The sequence below is a fragment of the Pundamilia nyererei genome, unplaced genomic scaffold (assembly GCF_000239375.1).
Source record: "Pundamilia nyererei isolate P.nyererei 1_Seehausen unplaced genomic scaffold, PunNye1.0 scaffold00097, whole genome shotgun sequence".
NCBI classification, from domain to species: Eukaryota; Metazoa; Chordata; class Actinopteri; order Cichliformes; family Cichlidae; genus Pundamilia; species Pundamilia nyererei.
In genome coordinates this window covers 1,612,474-1,630,312 of record NW_005187498.1, presented here as the reverse complement: position 1 = coordinate 1,630,312, position 17,839 = coordinate 1,612,474, and the positions used below count along the sequence as shown (strand labels likewise).

The 17,839-nt window shown below is 42.5% G+C and overlaps 1 protein-coding gene across 2 annotated transcripts in view; it reads right to left on the bottom strand.

Moving 5' to 3' along the window:
- The window catches only part of nova1 (NOVA alternative splicing regulator 1), a 29,046-nt gene extending 11,472 nt beyond the window's left edge, over positions 1–17,574 (bottom strand). The window contains exons 1-2 of one of the 2 annotated variants that reach the window (XM_005740122.2): positions 16,901–17,574; positions 9,678–9,821 (exon numbers count right to left, since the gene is read on the bottom strand). In XM_005740122.2, the coding sequence (XP_005740179.1) occupies positions 9,678–9,821; positions 16,901–17,084 (328 nt within the window). In that variant the 5' untranslated portion in view covers positions 17,085–17,574. Of the gene's footprint in view, positions 1–9,677; positions 9,822–12,223; positions 12,606–16,900 lie in introns of those variants that run through there. The other variant, XM_013912684.1, reaches the window with a different exon arrangement.
- Positions 17,575–17,839: the final 265 nt, after the last annotated feature.

The following is a 17,839-nucleotide window of genomic DNA, read 5'->3' as shown; positions in this document are numbered from 1 at the left end:
CAACACTGGCGGTAACGCACACACTCGTCACATAAATTGCACCCTGCAGCCCTACTTATGTCTAATGAAGATTTTTGTTGTTTTTGTTCTCCACACACAAAAACAGGAATAAGCTCAATTTCACAATCATTGTACTCTTACTCTTTTAACTCCTACCATACTTTTTCACACAGTTATAGTATATTAGCACCAGTGGCAACAAAAGCTCATTTGGCATCTCTTAGTGTTTTGCTGCACCTGCCTGTCCTTCATGAAATAACAAAGTGACAGACTGCAGCTTGTGCGTGCACGTGCTTCACTGGCTGCAGACTCTTATGTCAGCACATGTATCACAGAACACTATTAGCAATATTTCATAATGATAATGGATATCATTCATTATATAAAACACACAATACTTTCTAGATATATGCTGCATTGGGGGAAAAGCCCAGCCATTAGAAAATGAATCTGTGACTGAACAGTGGGTGTTATTCCCTATTAAGCCTAATTGCTTCCATTTCTCTATCACGTTTATTAATAGCAAGTATGCTGGAGGAAATGGTAAAAAGATTAACTCTTGTGTATGAATTGAACTTTAATATGCAGTCAGGATACGAACAACAAGGACAAAATCCCAGGAACCAGTCTGTTTGCAAAATTGAATCACACCCACACAGAACTGCGACTTCAATAAATTCACCTTAGCCTGACTTACTATAATTTTTTAGACTGAGCAACCTCATTCCTTGAAAAAGCCCCATAAACTAGGCCATCTTAAGTGATGTAACGCATCCTTAGAAGATACGTTGCCCCGAGTCTTTGTTGTTTCTGCATTAAATGCTGAAGAGGTCCTTCTGCTTTGCTTGCTACAGTAGTTATCAGTTAAACGTCTCTGCTTCTGCAAAGGTTTTCACAGACTGACAATTCTGCTCCCGTATCAATACGGTTGTTTTTGCTAAGAGCACATCTCATGATGTGTTACTATAACTTTTGTCACTAATGAGTCACTATACAGAGGATGTGAAACTGTCTGAATTTTCCCCCCCACCCTTTTCACATCCTCGATTGTGTGCATCAGATGACAGTGTTGTAAGAAAAGCTCCACTCGAGTCACAGAGTAAGACCGGCAGCAACAGAGAGAAATGTGTCAGTGCCCCTGAGATCAAACATCTCAGTCTTCAGCTTTCCCCACGAGACCAGTGACTTAGGTCTTCTATCTCCATCCTAAAGTAAGAAAGTTTCAAAGTTTCTCTCTAGTTGACAGAAAATACACATCTGCATTAGCCGGTCCAAATCGTTTGCCTGATTTATTTAGACTCTTAGCCTGCCACACAAAAAATATCACCCATAATTACTGTCATCACATCAGCAGATTTTCCAAGTAATTATTCACACTACAAATTGAGCTGAAAATTCTTTGTTGGAAAGCTCCATTCTGAATATATTCATGCCATGTTGTTGCAACATGGCATGCCTCTCCAAAATGTAAACACTGATTTTAAATGCGGGGATCTTTTTGTAATCCACCATTGATATCCACAAATATTCCATTTTTGCCTGACCAAAAGTTTCAGCCAATCCCACTGTCAATCTTTTAAAAAACACAGTAAACACATCCAGCACAACAAAATAAGCCACTAAATTAGACACCAATGCACTGGGTTCTAGGACACTATGAGACAAGTAGTCCCTCTTTCTCACTGTCGGCACTAATGGGATTTCTGTAAGAAAAAGATTCTGTCTGATTTCATGAAGAGCAGCTATTCCAAATATGGTCATATCAACACTAGCTGTGAGAACAGGAACCCCACACACCTGCTGCCCCACCCTTTTGTTTGCAATGGAAAGCTAATCAGGAGGAAGCTGGCTTAAAGCAGTGGCATTTTTTTTAAACACCTAACACTGAAAATGTCTTCTCAATTATTTAAAAAGGATCAAGTTGTCTTTTACTTAAATTGAGGTTAGTAGATAACAACAGAAAACTCTTGTTCCCTAAACAGATCACATTCATTTGCCTTAGTTTTACTGCATATCTCCAGCAGTTCCCCACCAAACCAGTGGTGCCCACACCGTTTATGAACCACTACCTTAAAGGGAGAGTTTAATGTTTTCATGTTTTTTGTTCAAACTGTACATTATGCAAATTATTCTAATAGAATCCAAGCTGAAAATGAGAATAATAGTTTTATGCTACATGACATTTATGACTCAAAAAATAAAAGTACAAAAGTTAAGAAATAAAGTATTTGCAGGTAGCAGAACCTCAGATGGAGGTTCAAAAAGAAATTACCTTTCAGCGTACTGTCAAATAAATAAGGTCACTAACAAGTGACTAGACCAACTGCTCATGTAGCACAAAAGGTAGTGTGTTACAGCCAAGTCGAGGTCTAGCAATACCTGACCTTACAATATAACAAGATCCTTCAGTTGTACCAGTCTCCAATCCAAGGCCAGTTCCACCTACTTCCACCCAGGAAAAAAAAAAGACTGGTGCCAAAAAACCTGGAGGGCCCAAGCTTCGAACCAGTGACTAGTGGGTGTGGGAGGGGCTACAACAAAAAATAAATTCTGCAGTGGTTGACATAGAGAGGCAGATTGTATGCATCCATTACCTTAACTGCTGCTTGTAGTGCTACATAATTTTTAATTGTTAAACCACTGCTGTAATGTAGGGTGTTACTCAAAAGACAGAACCAGTTTGGAACCAGCGCTGCACTGACTGACATTGATTAAAAATGTCTATTTCGTTGGGTTTAATACTAAGTTATAACATTTAGTATTAGTTTTGCACGGGGCATTTCACAGCTTTCATGGTGTAACATTATATTTACTTTACTCTTCATTCCAAAACCAACCTTTCAGTTTGAGGCTTGCACAGAAGTCCTGTGAAGGACAACATCATTTGTAAATCTGTGTGCAGACTGCAACTCTGTGCATGGAAATTTCTATTCACGGTTTATTAAGCCATGTGTGCAAATTTACACACAGCTCTTTTTCCCTCGACAAAACCCAACAGGGGGGTGGGGGTCTGTAGTAAACTGACCTCTGAGTGTAAAACTGGTGTCCTTTTAATCAGCTGACCTTTGTCAATCACCAAGAACAGCAGTGATTGTGTTGTTTTTTTTAATGCAATGATACATCCTGTATTGTACGTGCAGCTCAGGTCATCTTGCTCTCTGCATCATATTAGAACCAGAAAGTAGAACAGCACAGACACAATAGCACACAATTATGAGTCACTGGAGGCACAGCCATAAACCTGGGAAAAGTTCCAGTTTTAATCAGTTTGAAATCCTCACCTATAGTGACACTGTCCATATGGATGCATGAGTATGTGATGCACATAGATAGTAAAACAGAAAGTTTACTTTAACACAGTTTCTTTGTCTGCTCTTCTTTGAAGAAAAGACCTCATCTTATACTCTGTGGAATAGTGGTGGTTTCCAGCATGATGTCATGATTTCTTTATGATTAGAGAATGAAAAACATACTTCAGCGACGTCACGACAACCTCATCTGTTTTGTGCTGTACAAATTAAGATGCTGGCTGAAGGCCAACTGCACAAAGTAAAGGGTTGAAATCTGGCTCTAAGTTTATGTTCAAATCCCAAACTCCCACGGGTCTCTTTGCAGCTGCTTGTGTGTGTGTGTGTGTGTGTGTGTGTGTGTGTGTGTGTGTGTGTGTGTGTGTGTGTGTGTGTAAGAAGGTGCAAGTAGAGATGTATATGTGCTTAATGCATAGTGTACAGCATTTATACAGGCTTCAGTAATACAATCAAGGAACATCTCAGATGAGGCTGGCAGGTCATTAAAGAGTCAGCATTCATGTGTTAAAAAGTGAGCACGCAAACTAAAGTTTAGCTAAAGAATTATGTCATGGTATCTGGCCCGAACTCTTCTGACTACCAGGAACCAAATCTGAACAAAACAGTGTGTGGAGAGGAGGGAAGGGGAAACTTGGCGTGTGCTGGAGAAGCTCGGGTGCAGCTGGGAGGGGTCAAGTCCACAGAGAGAGATTGAAATAGGCTATTTCTGGGCCTGCCCTGCTGTCCCCACGCTCACATACAATCATGCATCATCCACACCCTTCACTATCTCCGGTCATCCATCACAGTCGGCCGCAGCAGGGCCCGGTTGTACAGATCCCCTCCAAGACTACTGAATTCACAGTTTGAAGCTGTCCACTGATGGGTGGGTGATGTGGGGAGGGTGAGAACCACTACAGAGAAAACTGCAAAAGAAAATGGCTGCACTGGTTTCTTTAGGATGCAATTTTGAGCGTTGTGAGCGAGCTCAGTCTGCTGGTGGGTGAGCAACGATGGTGTGAACTGTGTGCAATGGCATTAGCATGCTACGCTAACCCAAAATGCAGCAGATTCATCACTGAAGGTCACACAGATGTGGCGCGTAAGTTTAGGAATCCAGAAGAGTTAAATCAGCATCGTTTAGTCTCCACAGGCTACTTCATAAAGCAGCGCTCTCAACTGTTGTACAGTAGCAGTCCTAATTTGACTTGTGTGGGCCAGAACAACCACCCAATCAAATTCTTGCCAGCTCCCTCTCCCTGAACTCTTCTTCTCACTCAACACGATGATGAGTAGGGGGATGGGCAGAGCAGGTGGTGGCCTATGAGCACATCCAGAGACCAAGCGGGAAATAAGGATATACATATCAGTCCTTTCATTTGTTCCAGTGCTTGAGTAGTAGCTGTAATCCATTCCCTCAAAATGGCTGGCCTCCTTTGTTGAGAATTTCAAGCCATGCCCTCCAAACATGTATCCTCTCACCGTGGTTAACAGAAACACGGTGGAAAAATATTTCCCACCACATCCTCATTCTCCTCTCCCCCAGCGTTCAGTAATTCTTTGCCGCAGTCCAGTACGTCCAATAGACTATGTGTACGTTAGCATATGCTACTTCCGGGCGGAAACTCCTGTGGGGAGCTTTGTTTCCGGTGTCCTATTCGCGCCTTGTTTACGGTCCAAAACAAGTTAAGCAAATGAATAAATCAAGCGGTGATTTACATTTCTATAGATGTCTTGGGCATTTACCCAATATATCTGTAAATGATGTTCATCGACTTGTCGATATTTTTTTCCCCCGCGCCTCAGAGCAAAAGAGAAAATGGATTCAAATGTTATATTTCTCAGTATCTGTAAACAGCGGTCCCTCGTTTATCATGGGTGTTGTGTTCTAAAAATAACCAGCGATAGGTGAACTCAAGTAGACAACTTTATTTTTTGACGGTGCAAAACGTTTCGTGGACATCATGGACATACAGCACTGCACTTCAGAGTCACACTGCTAGCGATTGATGCAGCGATTCTGTACTGTACAGGAGAGACGTCACGGAGGAGATCGTCTGCAGCGATCAGGACGCAGGACACAATGTGACGTAAAAATAAGCATGCAAACTTGCACTAAAAAATCCGCGAAACAGCGAGGTGAAAGGTGAACCGCGTTATAGCGAGGGACCGCTGTAATTTTGAAGGTAAGTCACAACGAACCCTTCGTACATACTAATGTATAGAAACCGTTACCAGCAATTGTTCATTTTTTGTGTGGCTTTTTTTCACGGTTTGTTAACATGCTGTGTAGGTGTGTACTTGACTAGCTGATATCGACATAACGGGAAACATCTGGCTTGACTATTCTTCACCTGTAGTTTGAATGCTGAACATTTGCCTGTTTAAATCATAAGACCAGTCACTATACAGAGATGTGCTTCTGAATGTGGACGATGTGACTTCTGCTGCAGTGATGCAGTTCTGCTTGTGTTGAGTGATGTAAACAACTGATCGATCTAAACTCTTTAAACGTCAAAATTGATCATTAGATTTTTTATGACACAGCAGCGGTGAGTGTTCCCACCTTCTGCTCTTTGTAACTTAACGCGATCTTTCCGTTTCCGAGTTTTGGACATGATTTTGGAGTATATCTTCGCAGTAGCGATTGACCGCAAAGTAAAGCTACCGGAAATGTACAACCCCACATCTGGTCTCAAACCAGGAAGTTAGCATTTTCTCGTGCACAGGGTCTATATATCACATCCAGGTCCCAAAGGAACAGGCCACATTCAAACGATACCGTGTAGTTAAATTAAAGGAACCTTTGGATGATCCTGCTGTCACCAAGCAAATAACCTAATACAAAGTGTTCAGTGTTCAAAACTACAAAAAAAAAATTGAGGATAGCATGTAGCATCTGCTAAAAGCAATTTGAGAACTGTCTGTAAGTCCAATGTGAACACATCTGGAGACTTTCTCACAAATCTACACACCTACATTTCCCATCAAAAGAGGTAATTTGCTCTTCAATACATCTAAACTAAAAGTACACTCCTACACAAGGATTATTTGCTTGCATCAGATATCACAGAAAACATCTGGACCTAATGAGCAGCAAGACGCTAAGCACCTGTTATTTTTCAGCAGGTTGAAGTGTCCTCTGAGGCATGAAGGACAAACAGCCAGACTCCTCTACAACTCAGCCGTTTTGTGTTTGGAGGATAAGATGGTTCAGCTTTGACCTCCGTATGATAGGGGTCAGTGAGCTGCACGGACATCCGTCTCCTGGTCTGAGTGACACCCTCCAACACAGCTAATGCTTTGGATGCATCTCCTCTGCAGCACAGCATTTGCACTTGCATTTCAGAGGAGGCGAACAAGATGGCAGCCCTGCATAATTTTTCCAGAAGTGCGAGGCAGTTGATGTATTGCAATGATATAAATACATATAACAAATAAATGCGCAACCTGCTAGCTATGTAACCGCGCTGAATACGAGAAAGCTTGGCATTTCTTGAACCTGGTTCACCTCCCAGCAACGGGACTTTTGTTCCCTGCAATAATAGAGCTGGGCGAGATATCGATATTTTAAAAAGGTTAAATGTCATGAGAATGAGTTTTTATGGTGTTATAAGATTTCTGAAGTTTAAAATCATCTAATGTCAGCATTCGTCTGGGACCCTGGCAACAAACCACCTTCCAGTGTTACAAGCCAATAAGAATCTTCTCTTTTTTTCTATAAAGAGATTAAGTAACCAATAGCAGCTGAGCTAAAATTCGTTCATAGTCCTGCCCACTCACTCTTTACTTTTTCTGAGGTCAGTGAAAGTGGAGGATCATAGCCTGCTGCTAACAGGGATTGGCTAGGTATGCAACAAAGCAAATTTTTATCAACAAAGATCACTATCAGTTTAACTGTAGGGTGCACTTACAGTGTTTTGGGGGCTTGTGTTTTTGTTATACCAGGACCTGAAGCCATTCTAGCTGGTTAAAGCAACCAGATGCCGCTGAAAGCAAAGTTTTACTTACGTAGCACAAACCCAAAGGCCCTACATGCAATACTGTCCGTGTTTATATGAAAAGAATTCTGATACATTTTTAAGTATAGCATGAGATAAGCCACAGAGTCATGTGTGGCATTTGGGGCTTGATACCCAGATTTGAGGATCTGTGACAGCAAATAAAGTAATGAAAATTAAAATAGCCAATAAGTAGACACTTTCCTGTTTTCCCATCACCTGAACACCTGTCTCCAGTGGAACACGACAATCCCGTTGTTGATTCATGGGTCTAATGTGGCTTGCGTGTTTAATGTAATTATTAGCTTTGACTGTATGCACACAGGTTAGCGCTCTAGGGAAAATGAAATGATGAAGGAAGACCCTGACCTGTACAAAGTTTAAGGAACAATTTACAACAAATAGTGAACTAGTGAGTGCGTGTTACTATCTGTGATGGTACTTTATGTGCGTCAGTCTACTTTCAAAGTCTACTTTCATGGCCACATTTTTTTTCTTAACTACTATGAAATATTGAATCAAATGTGGATTTTTGTAACTGTAACACTATCTGACAAGCTACTTATTCACATACAAGAAAAAGACTGCGCTAAGAATGTGGCTCTATTTACATGTTAAGTTATCGCTGAGAGAGAAAGAAGCCGTGGACAGTTTTTATTCAGGATTGTATCGGCAGCCATGTCGTCTACTAACTGACTGCACTGCTCCTATTGTCTGCTCCTCTCTGTCATTCACAGACATCTTCCTGAAACGGACAGGTGCAGCAGCTGTTCCAGTACAATTTGAGTCTACAGAAACTGAAACAGCTATTTTTAAAAAAAGACTAAAAAAAAATGACCATCTGTGTAGTATGTTGGGCTGATATTTGAATTTTATTCTGGGGACACCCAAGACTTTTAAAATCTGCCTGTATGGGACAATATTAGAGATTTTATGTTACATTACATAAAACGTTTTCTACAGTAAAGCTCTCGTCTCACTGCCCTCTTCAGTATCTCTTTGCTTTAACTTCACTGACAAAGTTCTCCTGTAGCAATCAGGGACACACACACAGCGCCGCTCTGACAATAAGAAATAACTCAAAGTTTGATGCCGTGGGTTAATGTGAACAAAAACAAGAAGCTAGTAGCCAGTGGACATCGCTGAAGAATAAATAACTATTCTTACCTCACAGAAAACAGGGGCTGCTGGTGTGACTTGTGTTTTTTATGCATTTGGATACAAACTAACCATTTAAAACACCGAAGTCACACAAGGTGAGACAACAGCAAACAATCAACTCCCATGTTTTATGCATCTAACCTTAACCTCTTCATGGAAAGCAGCTGACAGTAGGTAAAACTGTGAAGCTTTTCTAGATATACACTGAAACTGTTATTGATTCTATTAATAGACTAAAGCAGTATCTGTAGCAAAGATTTAGCTCCTGTTCGAGTCCATGCCCCTGCCATCGACACACTGACTGTGCACCAGAATCTGATACAGCCCCACTTAAAAGAAACAGAGCCGTGCCTGACTGAGTGAAAACAGTTTAGACAATTAAAAATATATCCTCTAAACATCCATTATATCACCTGCAATCAAGCTAGGGTTATGTTTGATTTGTGTTTTTGCCACATGCTAAATAAGCAAATATTCCAATATTTGCAGACGTTAACAAAGTCTTATAAAATCATTTTGGCACTGCGGGTTGTTTGTTAAAATCTTTTTCCTCTTGGGTGTTCAAATAAGCAGATTATCTATAGAAAGGAGTCAGCATTCAACAAACCCTAATCATATGAGCTGCTGGTGACCTGGTAGATTTTGAATATCAAGAAGAAATATGGAAAATGATTTAACAAAACGGTTTCTTAAAAATTGCAGCAGCTTCTGGTGGAAGTATTAAAAATGACTTTTACAATTTCTTTTTTGTTGTTGTTAACAGAGCACGCATATTTGCACTTGTACCATATATCAAACGCATATCATGTATCGCCATTCAGTCCTAAAGATAACGGGATGTATTTTTTCCCCCGTATCGCTCAGCCCTGTGTCATAGCCCCGTCACTGCCAGCACACATTTCTTGTTTTTATTTCCAACATCGCTGTCAGCAGGAAAATGTGAAAAAGTAATTTTATAAATTCAAAGAAAGTCTGGAATTGTCTGCCACTGTAACATCTCCATGCATGTTTAGTCTCTCAAGGACAAAAGGATAATAAGTTCAAAGAGTTCATGATTACTGCGTGATTAAAATGTAGTGCAATTATTCCTGCAAAGCCAAATGAAGAGGAAATATCAAAATCAGTCTTCCACTACGACGTCGCTCCTTTGGCCGGGTGATGAGTCAGACGACTCGTGTATATGAGCCTTTGTGATCATCAATCTTAATTACCGAGTGCTCATTCTTACCTGGGTAGAAGTCTTTGGATTTGGACAGCTTAATGGTGGCACCCGTCTCTTTCTGCAGTTGTACGATGGTCTGGCCGCCCTTGCCAATTATAGAGCCGGCTGCATAGCTGGGGATCAGCACCTTCAGGAAGTACTCACCCTCCTCTGGGGAGAGAGACACAAAACGGGAAAGGGTCACATCTTATAAAGCATCTCTGCAATTTTTGTATACACCAAACTGTTACCATAAAAAAAAGACTAGAGTAAGAAAAAATAGCTTTCACATAAAAATTATAACCAAGTTCCTGTATTACTCTGGAAAGATCTAGAAGTAGATTTTGTCTTTTGAGTCTTTGTAGCTTTCAGTACATTCACATTCTATCAGAGATCATGTTCTGTGTCCTGTCCCAGATTTCTTGTAGAGTAAATGATGACCTCCTTTCCAGTTTGCAGAGGTCTAAATTTATCTATTTTCAAGGAGTTTTTGCAACCTCTGACTGAATTCAAAGCCAAACCCAGTGTTACTAATCATTTCTCACACGTGAACAACAGGAAAGTAGAAGGAGCAGTTCAGTCTGAATCTGAAAATGTATCTTGTAAAAAACACAAACTCATTATCCATACAGTTCATGGATGCCAGTACAGAGTGAGCCTTTGTAATTAGAAGACGCGTGGAGAACATATGGGAACCAATCCCACAGATTTGCTCAAAGGGTATACTGCCAAGATGGTCTAAATCTCCTCCATTTTGGAAGGGGCTTCTGTGGCTTACATTTGCTTGTAGCAGTCAGTGAGTGACAGAACGTCAGTTCGAAGAATTTCAAACCCGCGTTTGCCTTTTAGCTTGGGAACTTCATTTTCCTACAGTGGCAATTAAGAATTAATCAACCCCAAAGTGGGCAAAGTGTCCTTCCAAGAAAGCCCCGATCATATTGAGTGTGTAATCTAGTAAAAAGCAAATCAGCCACATATTGAGCCCAAATGTAATAAAAGAACCTGCCAACAATGCATCAAATATGCTGTATTTATAGATGCGTGGCAGCTGGGTTTACCCACTGAATTACTGATATTATACCAATGACGTCATAGTAAACACTTGATACAGGTGCGTACTTAGTATACCAAAGCACTGATACATAATCTGCCTTGCACGCTGATCTGGATGCAATGACGTCATGTTCGATCCTTTTTCAGCTGCCTCAAGGGTGACGTCACTGGAGCGGGCAGAGATGTAAAAAGGCACTGTCCACGTTTGTCTGAAGAAATTTCTGATGCATTTTCAAGCACAGAGACAAGATCGCTTTTTGACGGCAAAGCCACGGCGTCTGTCACCACATCGCTGCGTCCCGTGTCAAGCCGAGGGTATCGAATGTTGGAGCTTGACCGGCACGGTGGATGGATGGATTGAGGTGGACCAACCTGTTGCCTCAGTCATGCCCTCATTAGAATCAGATGTGAATGAACATGGCACTGTGACATGAAGGGATTTCACAGCCTACACGTTACTTCTTCTTATTGCATTAATATGCCCCTCATGTTTCATTCAGACACAGGCTTGTTGTGGTGCACATCACCCAAAACTAACAGCTCTGACAAATGCACATGATTGCCATGCCATGATGGTTAATTTCACCTTAATTGTCCATACTCGTGTGAGCTGTCCAAATTCACAGGACTGCTACATTAATATGAAATGACACATATGAACGTGATGAACAGCTCGTGGTGCTGGTCAATACGTTGGTCTTCTCAGAACAAAAGGACGATTTGCAAAACTCACTCTAATCACCCCTGCTTCTCTCACAATGAGCAACAATAAAATGACCTTGGAGAACAAATAAGCGTGATTCATGACTGACATGGTCGCTGTAAAGCTTTTCAGCCCTCCATCACCCTATCACGAATATTGGCTACCATAGCCACACAAAGAAATTCATTTGAGTGATGCTGAATGCAGGATCTAAACATCCAACGACCTGTTGTTGACAGACAAGCCCAAACCCACTGCGTAACTTTCTGCTCATCTTCAGCCAGAGTAAACCCAGCAGGGGAGGAAGCCACTAAGATTCCCTCCATCGCCCTTACAGCCACGTTTGCTGTCATTAGTCAATAATTAATTCTGTCCTAGTGTCTGAGATCACAGTAACAGGTTTTAATGGCGTCATGTGGTAGAGTAAACATGGCAATCTGTTGCTGCAATCCGCCAGGGAACGGGAGCAGTGGGGCACATTGGGAAGCTGAGCCAGTGGGGTGTTAGTTCAGACCCCTGCTTCCAGTGCTGGAAGGATGGCTTGGAGACGTGGACTTTGAGCCAAATGTGTTTAGTTAAGTCACTGGAGGGGGGTGGGTCAGAAGGAAATGCCTTGTGACCGTACTCCCTCCTTCTCACTACCCCTCCAAGTACCCATTCTGCATTTCAATGGACTAACCTGCTCCTGACAGCCAGCAAGGACGACGTAACTCAAATGAGCAATAATGAACAAACGAGCTCTCGGTGTGTAAAATTGCATGTAGTCTAGCACGATGGATCAATTCAACAAGTCAGACAAAAAGAGTTTGAGGCTTACCCATTCTGAGATCTGCTGCTTCTCAAGTCCTCTGTCAGATCGCCATCAATGCCGGGACACAATCTCTAAATGGGATCTTAACATTAGCCTAGGCATAGGTGCAATGGTAGTGTTGAGGAATGCGGCCAGTCGACCTTTTTCACCGAGGTCTAATTCATCAGTGGGTGCAGAAAAAGAGATTTCACCGCAGCATCCGAGCCATGCTTGCAGCTGGCCAGAGCCTCAATTGTCCAAGAAAATGCTAATGCAGGCTCTCGGTGTTTTCAGTGAAAGACGGCACGCATTGTTCAAGCCTGCATCGGTTTGAAGGGGGGGGTCTTCCCTGCCGCATCACCCTTTTCACTGCTCTCATCCATATTCATCGAGTGGCCTGTCTGTCTGCAGCAGCACGCAGGACTGACGCCTCGCTCGGCCAATGGGTAGCCTGCTTCCTCCAGCACGTCATATCCCCACCCCCTGATGCCGGTCCCAAAAAATTGAATTTTCTCCCCTACTCCGCCTCTTTTGACGCAGCACTATAAAGTATGGCAGTCCATTCACTCACTTTTTTTAGTGGAAAGTGACAAAGGTGAAGTGGCGGAGGGAGAGGGTTTCAGCGCTGAGCACAGAAGCATGTGGAGTGACCTTCAATAGTGGCTGAAGAGGTGTATGGAGAACATAAGCAGATGATGAAGGAGGTGGAGGAGGAGTGATCTGAGACGGCGTGCCTTACGCCACCCACCCTCCTCCTCTCCTTTTCCCCACCCCCAATCCCTTAGACGGCCATGTTTGAGAGGGCGGAGGGGCTCATCAACCATTGCAAATGGCAGTGCCGCAGAATGGTGGAGGGGGGTGATGAAGCCAATCACTACGACTATAAATCTTACACCGAGAGGTATCTCAAGCGAGCGTAAATGTGTGTAAAAACTGCAGCGTGAGCGTGTCAGTGTCTGTGTGTGGACCTGAGGGTGGCAGGTTCATTTTATGGTGATTTCCAGGGAAACTGTTAAAAAAGCAGCCTTTTTCCTGGCTTTCTGATGACTTTCATCCACAAATCAAACCTGAGCATCGTGGCCCATTTGGCTTTGGAGGGAATGCCTTCCAGAAAATTCTAGCAGTCTCATTCACTGAGAGATGCTCTGGTATATAGACACAGTTCCCCTGTAGACTCCACTCCCTCCTAATGGTCTATCTCTCTCTGCTTTTCTCTGTCTTCATTTCTATCGCTCTCTCATTCTCTCTTTAACTGCCACCTGGCAAATTCACAGTCCGCTCACGTCACATCGCTCTGCAAGGGCACCTGTGTCCTTCCCACCAAAAAATTAAAAAAAGAAAAATAGCTCACATTCCACTGCCAACCTTTCCATTAGCAACATTACGAGATCATACCTAATCCCTGAGCCACACAACCTTTTTGGAAGGCACATGCTTGGCAGCAACATGGGCTCAGAGTGTGGGTAATTAGAAAGAGGAACGAATAAAAGATGTTCACTTTAAGGACAGAAGAGCAACGCTGATAAAAGAGGAGCAGTGTTTTTCCTCGTTCAGTGTCCACAACTCTTAATGCACAACCAGGGGATCGGCTTTGAAAGAGCACGGCTTCCTTCTCTTTGTTGTAACTGCCAGTCATGTTAATGATCGGTTCGGTAGGAATAGCATGATCAATATCAGACGTAGTCAAGGGCTTGGTGATTACAAGCATGATTGAAGATTATCAGGCTGTCTAGCCCTACTGCTAACAGAAAGGCTGGGGGTTTGCATTGTTACATGCGATGCATGCAGATCATATGAGATGAAACAGGAGGTGACATCAAAAAATGTTACATAAAGCAGAGGGGGGATATTTATGAAACAGCTGTTTTGTATAGGCCGTTACAAACCTCTGAATGTGCATTTCAGGTAAGCAAGGATACGCGACTATGTTTCAGTGAAACTGTTAAACTCTGCCTTATTGCTTTGGATGCTTTTATTATTATAAAACGCAGTTCACACGTTTGCTGGGATTTCAGTATAAAGGCAGTATATGCTGCAAGGCGGCCATATAGAGGTGCTGCTTGACTATACTCAGGTTAGCTAACTAAACTGCAAATGTTACTACACTGGTTGTAAATTGAATTAGCCTTAAGTTGCCAGGGGCTTTTTAGCATGCATAGCAGCGCATCCTTTAGATTTTAAAGGGAAACACCATTTCATCGCTGACCACAGACCAAACATACATCTTTTCTTCAAAGCTGGACATGCTACAGTAAGCTCATAAAGTTCTTCAATCTTCACATTTATTTATGCACACTCATTATAATTTGCTATGTGAATTATCTGTCCACCGTTTTTTTCAAAATAAGAGGAGGTTTGGGGATGAGACGCTAATGATTACAAATGGGATTTTCACTTTGTTTTCCTTGATAAAGCAATCAGGTATTCTCCACACTGATACAATCTCTTTCAGGAAGTCATCTGAATCACCCCTGAGACAACAAGACAGCCTCTTCAGAGTTAGACGTTCATCAGCACACGATTAATTGTGCGGCTGCGTTTTCTGAAAATACGATGGAGGCGTGATGCAGAAATGAACACAGAGTGGGGCTGGTAAAACGCTGTCTGATGCCATCATACAAAGCCCAGCACTAAAAAACCTGAGCTGTCGGTGTAGTGATTTATATATATATATTTTTTAGAATCTACCCAAATGTTCAAAATTTCAATTCACACCACCAGGATGGGAACAATGCGGCAATGTCTCTGTGCCGCAGCTAAATGGTGAAAACTTTCCTAGAAGCAGGAACGCTGCGTGACTTCTCTTTTCTACAGTGGTTTTAGGGGTGCTAATGGATGACATATGGTGGTTGGATGTGTTCTAAAATACTGTCTGGTAGCTCGATGGTCCTTGTGTATCTTGCTGAAATTACATTTCTGGGGTTCAGTGAAGTGCAGCAAAGATGCACTTGTACTGTTGGAAATGGGATATAATGCTGCCATCACTGAGTGCTGGGCTGTCAGGGACACAAAGACAAAAAGAATTTCAGTGACATATGGCGAAGAAACTGCTCGTTCTCTGCAGACGTCTAATTAACAACAAGTTCTCGAATAAGTGGTCCCTGTGAGTTGCAGACCAGAACAATCACGAGCTGGAATAAGATGTACAGGAGCTGGAATCAACCATCCTCACTGCTGCACTCCAGCATCTTACTGACAAATAATAAAGCATGAGCGCTCCACACTCCTCCACAAAAACAAATCAGGATCAATTTGTTCAAATAGCACTGCAGTGTTTCTGTAGTACCCTTCTCCTGCACCTCACCATTCCCCCATTTAAAATGACGTTTGCCTTCAATTTAATGCATAGATTCTCATGCACGATTCTGGACTACAGCACCCAGCTCTGCTTCTCAAGCACTTACATGCTTTCAATTAGTGTTCTAGTGTTTTACAGTTGTTCTTTTATCATTATACAGAGGCAAGCTAGAAGGTGGTATGTCAGACATCATGAGGCTAAAACAATTCCAAACAGATGCTGAGTTCTGGCTCAGCGCACACCCTATAAATAACCTGGGTTTACGGTACTAGGAATTGGGCCTGCAAGTGCTGATGAGCACAAACCCTACAGGGTGGTATGAGTTTCATCTGTTGGCTTTTTTTGCTCATTTCACCTTAAAAGCACAAAAAAGAAAATGAAAAAAATCTGAAAACTCCAACTCAGCATAAATCAGGATTATGATGCTCCAATCTCACAAATCACCAACACAATAATAGGCTCTGTTGTTTCTCCACTTGTTTTAAAAGGCTCACAAATCAACACTAAAGTGTCCAAGATCAAAGAGCAGCTTCCTTTCCAGTGCGCTGCTAAAAGTTTGGCTCACATACTTGTCATATTTGTACTGGTCAAAGGTAAAGGTGAGTGCTTTGCAGATCCTATGACTCAGGGCCCAGGCATCAGTACTGATTCACATTCAGGGTAACGTTTGAAGACTGTGATGACATTTCTGTCACTCCTCCTCAGATTTGTCTATAGCCTCTGCAGAAGAAACCCGTGCCTAATGTTCCAACAGACACAAACTCTGATGAACAGAGACTTCGGAGAACTTTTATGTTAAATTGGGTTGCATTGTTGTACTTTGTCATGTTTCTCAGGTCTTTGTCTGAATTTCTACCAATATTACTTGTCATGTTCTCATGTTATTGCTAAGGATTGTCTATTGCATTGGAGTCACACTGGGTTAAATATGTACACTTGGGTTTTAAGGGGTATTTAGTATTTTCTTCTTTTTTTGGGTTGTATGGAAGCCCCAAACGCAATTTCATTGTTCTTGACAATGACAATAAATAAATACTATACTAAATAAGGTGCACACAAATCATCAGCTGTCTACTGAATGACAACTTGCCAGCAAAAGCTCCAGATGTGGAGTAGAAAGGTTGCCGAGTTCAAATTCTGAGCTGACCTAAGATGAGGAGGCCGCTCACTCAGTCGGGCTGCTCGAGCATGCAGCGTATGAAGTAACAGCCATAAACACACTCAGTATCTCAAAGTGCCAAGTGCACAGGTGCTGCATGTTAAAGCCAACATGCCGCCCAGAACTGCTCATATGGAGCTTCGGTATCACACTGAAGGCTGTGCTTTGCCGTTGCGCACAACAAAGGCTCAGAGTTAATGTGGAGAAGAAGAGGTGGATGGGCTGCTGGTTATTGCTTTTCTCTTACCTCCAGTGTTGGTGCGTTTGGTACAGCCGGCCTCCTCTGCCGGAGTTTCCAGCGGCCGTTTGCGGGAGTCTGGGTTATCGGCGTCCATATGGGTCTGCTGCAGGTTGTGGAGATTTGGATTTGTGAATATCCCGTTGTGGTCAACGGCTGCTCCGCCACCACCACCACCACCGGCCATCATCATCTTTCCTCTCCGGAGCTGTAGATAAAATTGCGCTATTCCCCCGTCTTTCTCACACACTCACAGCGCCCTCATCACCACATAGCCGTGCACCGTGATATGAACGACAAGTTTGGGGGGCTCGAAGCGGTCTCAAAACGATAAACACCAGGATCAAGGTTTCCTCTTTCCTCTGCTCGTCTGGCTGGTCCCTCACGGAGCTAAATATAAGAATTCCATTGAGTGAAATGCGCTCTTTTAATGCGCTCTCCGTCGCTCCAACAGCATGCTCCTTATTGTTGACGCGCAAAACAACCCGCGCCTTAAAATAAAAAAAGCAACCCCACACTCCGAGAGAAGGCAAGTGCAACAGCTTCGCAGAGGTGGAAAACGTCTTTCTTAACTTCTCTTAACGCCATACTTCTGTTTTAAGTCCAGTGCGATGAGTGCAGCTGTTGTTATTGTTGCCTTTGTAGTGCAAGAGGGGAGAAATATAGTTTGAGGGCTCCAGAGAGGACTACAGTGCCACAGACCGGCCAAAAGACACGGGACCAGATCAGCTAAGACTGATGTGAATTTGCTGCATTCCTTTTTTTTTTCTGTGTGAACACTGAAGTTATTTATTTAGTCCAGGTTTCTTATGGTCAGTTTGCCGGTTTTGTTTTTGGTTTGTTTGGTTGGTTGGTTTTCTTTTGAGTGAAGCTTAAGCCGATTTGGAAATCTATCTTTGCAATAAGACATTCATACAAAGTGAAACATTAAAAAAAAAAAGGGGGGGG